The 5000-nt window shown below is 45.9% G+C and overlaps 1 protein-coding gene across 1 annotated transcript in view; it reads right to left on the bottom strand.

Annotated features, from left to right (window-relative positions):
* The window catches only part of LOC145409811 (uncharacterized), a 103882-nt gene that overhangs the window by 89193 nt on the left and 9689 nt on the right, over nucleotides 1-5000 (bottom strand). The window contains exons 8-10 of the mRNA XM_080280118.1: nucleotides 4650-4842; nucleotides 3256-3353; nucleotides 1-23 (exon numbers count right to left, since the gene is read on the bottom strand). The exon at nucleotides 1-23 is cut by the window's left edge and continues 167 nt beyond it. Coding sequence (XP_080136244.1) covers nucleotides 1-23; nucleotides 3256-3353; nucleotides 4650-4842 — 314 coding nt within the window. The remainder of the gene's footprint in view (nucleotides 24-3255; nucleotides 3354-4649; nucleotides 4843-5000) is intronic.

Genomic DNA, 5000 nt, shown 5'->3' with positions numbered 1-5000 from the left:
AACTTCCACACAACCGACTTATCCTGGGAGAGAGAAAGAGTTGAGAAGCTGAGGATCAAGGAATCAGTGAAATGGAATGTAATGGATCTGGACAGCCTGTGGAATGCATATAGGGATTGCTTAGTTAGGAATGCTAAAGAGGTGTGTGGTGTGGCAAGAGTAACAACAAAGGAGAAAGGTATGACATGGTGGGATGAGGAGGTAAAGAGAGCAGTGGAGGAAAAGAGGAAGAAATGGCTAAAGTGGTTGCAGGAGAGTGGATCAGTTGAAATAAGAACTGAATATATTGAGAGCAAGAAGCACGTAAAGAGACTACTAGTGACGAGGAAAAAGGAGGAGGTAAATGATGATCTGGGAAGAACAATCAATGCAAACTATTCTGAAAATAGAAAGTTATCCTGGAAAGAGGTGCAGAAATGTAGAAGTGAAAGCGGAAAGAAATGTGAAGGATGTAAGAGGTAGACCCATGGGGATGAAGTAAGGACCAGATGGAAAGAATATTTTGAAAGCCTGATGAATGGGAATAGAGGGAGCAGAGCGGCTGTAAACATGATTGATTTGGGGGGTGTGCAGAGAAGGAATGCAGTGCCAGGAGACGTGACACTCGCACAGGTGAAGAGTGCTGTGAAGCGGCTGAAAAATGGGAAAGCAGCTGGGGTTGATGAGGTGTATGCAGAGATGCTTAAGTGTAGTGGAGAGATTGGAATGAAGTGCTTGTTGGAGATATGTAAAAAGGCATGGATGAGTGAAACTGTGCCTGCAGAGTAGAAAAAGGCTGTGATTGTACCCCTGTACAAAAATAAAGGTGAACAATGAGTGCAAGAATTATCGTGGCATAAGCTTACTGAGTGTGATAGGGAAGGTATATGGAAGAATTATTATAGAGAAAGTAAGAGAGATATCAGAAGTCCTAGTGAGTGATGAACAGGGTGGCTTTAGGAGTGGCAGAGGATGTGTGGATCAAATATTTTCAGTGAGACAGATAGCAGAGAAGGCTTGAGAGAAGGACCATAAGGTGTTTATGGCATTCATGGATCTGGAAAAAGCATACAACAAAGTGGACAGAGAGGGATCGTGGAAGGTTTTGCACATGTATTGTGTAGATGGTAAGCTGCTAGGTGCCGTCAAGAGTTTTTATGATGGTAGTGAAGCATGTGTAAGGGTTAATGGGCATCTAAGTGAATGGTTCACGATCGGTGTGGGCGTGTGACAAGCTTGTGTGATGTCCCCATTGTTGTTCAATATATATATGGATGGGGTGATGAGAGAAGTAAAAACACGAGTAATGGAGAGAGGGATGGTACTGGTATTGAATGATGATGGATGGAACATCTCAAATTTGTTGTATACTGATGATGCAGTACTGCTTGCAAGTACCGGACAATAACTTGGTAGGCTAGTGCAGAGTTTTGCTGATGTCTGTGGGCGTCATGCCCTGAGAGAAAATGTAGAAAAGAGTAAAGTAATGGTTAGTGAGAGAGAAGGTGACTCGCAGTGCGATGTTACAGTGAATGGAGAGAGACTGGAACTGGCGAGAGAGTTCAAATACCTGGGTACAGTGACAGAAAAGAGAGGAAAATGTGCAAAAGAAGTTGAAAGTAGAGTGACACAAGGAAGAAAAGTAGCTGGTGCAATGAAGGCCTTGATAAGAAACAGAGGCTTGAGTGTTGCAGCTGCACGAGGCTTACATGAAGGAGTGTTGGTGCCAAATATAACATATGGATGTGAGACTATGGTGTGGCATGAAAATGAAAAGTCAAGAGTAAGAGCAGTGGAGATGGGACTGCTGAGGAATGTATATGGAATACAGAGTGGATAGGATATGAAATAATGATTCGTGAAAGATGTGGAGTGAGGAAGTCTGTGGACACCAGAATCGAAGAAAGTGTACTGAGATGGTATGGTCATGTGGAAAGAATGGATAACAACAGAGTGGTGAAGAAGGTATATCTGAGCGAATTTGAAGGAGGGAGGAGGCGAGGTAGGCCAAGGAGAAGGTGGAGAGATATGGTGGATGAGTGTGTGAGGAAGAGAGGTTTGGAAGTCGGTGAGGCTAGGGAACTGACAAGAGATCAAGCTGGCTGGATGAATGTTGTGAGGAGAAGTGCATGATCAGGGATTTGGCAACCCTTTTTAACGTGACAGCGTCCGGATTGACTCAATCGGATACGTTTATGTGAAGCTACAGAATGTGGTGAATGTTTTTGGCGTATCCGATAGAGCCAGGATCCCTGGGGCTTGAATGATGAGTAAATGGAAGCGTGGCCCATTGGTTTGGGCAAATTTGGGCTGTCTGGACATTGCTACTCCCCACCCTGCCCTTGAGTGGGAAAGGAGGTCCGGATGATGATGATGATGATGATGATGATGATGATGAGAACGAGGTACAAGGCTTTATCTTCTATATGTACACTCCTCATGTACTCTTCTTTCCCTCATGTACACTTCTTTCTCTCATGTACACTTCTTTACCTGATGTACATTTCTTTCCCTCATGTACACTTCCTTCTTTCATGTACATTTCTTTCCCTCATGCACACTTCTTTCTCTCATGCACACTTCTTTCTCTCATGTACACTTCTTTCTCTCATGCACACTTCTTTCTCTCATGCACACTTCTTTCTCTCATGTACACTTCTTTCTCTCATGTACACTTCTTTCTCTCATGTACACTTCTTTCTCTCATGTACACTTCTTTCCCTCTTGTACATTTCTTTCTCTCATGTACACTTCTTTCCCGCATGTACGCTTCTTTCTCACATGTACACATCTTTCTCATGTACACTTTTCCCTCATGTACACTTCTTTCTCTCACGTACACTTCTATCCCTCATGTACACTTCTTTCTCTCATGTACATCTTTCTCTCATGTACACTCCTTTACCAGACGCCTCAATCAAGCAAGGGGTGGCCACAAACAAATCACCTCCATGTCGCCCTGTCCCCCACCATTTCACTGCCCTCCCCCCAGTTCACTCCCCTCTCTCATATACCTCTCCACTCCATCCCTCCATCTCATCCTCTGCCTCTACCTCCCTCTCCCCCCCTCCACCTCACTCACATACACTCTCCTCGTTAGTCTCTTGCTCCCCATCCTCTCCACATGGCCAAAATTATTCTGATATGATCAGCATAAAGAAGGAGGAAGAGGAGGGGGATGAGGAGGAGGAGGAGGAGGAGGAGGAGGAGGAGGAGGAGAAAGCTAACGAGGCCTCAAGAATATACCAAGAGCCATCCCACACCTGAGTCACTTACCTGCGGATCTTTGACATACTGTGTGGTGCATCTCAAGGTTAACGCCTCGTCCTCGAAGAAGTTCTCTCCTGTCACTCCAAGCAGACGTGGAGGGCGACCTGCGGATGTGTTAAGTTATCTATAGTGTGGAAAGCGAGAGACTGACGAGGAGAGTGTGAGTGAGGTAGAGAGGGGGAGAGGGAGGGGGAGGCCAAGGATGAGATGGAGGGATGGAGAGGAGAGGTATATGAGAGAGGAGGGGATGAGCTGGGGGGAGGGCAGTGAAATGGCAGGGGACAGGGCGACATGGAAGCGATTTGTTTGTGGTCATCCCGTATGGGATTAAGGCGTCTGGCAATAGGTGGATAGAGTGTCTGCTTTCACCTGGTAAATATCTATAGTGTGTCTGTCTTCACTTGGCAAATATCCCTAACCCCTCACAGCTCAGGTGATGGCCAGGTGTAATCAGATTGTGTGGGGTGGATTTTGACTATACTCTAGTCACTCAAACTTGGCAAAAAGTTGCCATATCGCCATCTTAAAGGCTGAGTTATAGGAAGAGACTAACGCTGAGTGTGGCACTAGTCACGAAGAAGTGCTGTGGAAAGAGTGACTAGCCATACTGATTCTGTCTTCATTTTAACCCGGTGTAATGCTGACATCTCGTCATCTTGAATGCTGTGCTACACGACCGAACATTATGTATGATGCTAGTCACGAAGAAATGCCGTGGAAAGAGGACAGTGCGGTGGCTCTACATCCTTTCCATAGCACTTCCTCGTGACTACTACCATATTCGAGTGATTATCTATTGTAACAACTCAGCATTCAAGATGGAGAGATGGCAATTTGGGGCCAAGATAAGAAAAGGAATGATATCATGTGATCAGCTGGATGCGTTAGCAGAATTTTAACCTCACTTCTTATCTTCAACCTTACTGTCGCTACTGATAAAGGTGTTGTTCGAAGCACTGATAATATAGCAGACATATTGACCCGTATCAATGATGGATGTTGATTCGATATGGATGGGTCCCTATACTCGGTGTCAGGTATGCTGTCTCTCATGCCCCGCCCCTTCCTGAAGCCCCGCCCTCATGTCTATGGCCTCCCACTCTCTGGCGGTGGCTGAAGGGGTGGGGCTTAAAAGAGGGTGGGCCTTGGGCGACAACTTGTATGGTGGGAAGTATAGGTAGATGTGTCAGTACAATATTAATCTTGCTTCTTATCAAACGTACCTTCGATATTGATAAAAATGGGGAGGGGCTTAGAAAGGGGGGCGGGGCTTGGGAGACAACTTGATAAGGATGGGGAGGGGCTTAGAAGGGGGGCGGGGCTTGAGGGACAACTTGCATGGTGGAAAGTATAGACAGATGTATAACTGGAACATTACTCCTGCCTCTTATCAGACCCACCTTCGATATTGATAAGGATGTGGTCTGAGGCGCCGGGGATATAGCAGACGTACTGGCCGTTATCAGCAAAGGACATGGATTCGATATGGACGGTCGACACCAACATATCCGGTGGCTGGGTTGATGTGTACTTCTGGCGCCCTGGGATGTTGGGGCCGAAGATGAGCTCTGAGCCATCTTTGAGCCAAACCACCTGAAACATCACCACATCACATAACATCGTAACATCACCCAACATCACATCACATCACCACATCACATAACATCGTAACATCACCCAACATCACATCACATCACCACATCACATAACATCATAACATCACCCAACATCACATCACATCACCACATCAC

The sequence above is a fragment of the Coenobita brevimanus genome, chromosome 83 (assembly GCF_032717465.1).
Source record: "Coenobita brevimanus isolate Jiangsu-jjx chromosome 83, ASM3271746v2, whole genome shotgun sequence".
NCBI classification, from domain to species: Eukaryota; Metazoa; Arthropoda; class Malacostraca; order Decapoda; family Coenobitidae; genus Coenobita; species Coenobita brevimanus.
This window is presented reverse-complemented; position numbering and strand designations above follow the sequence as displayed.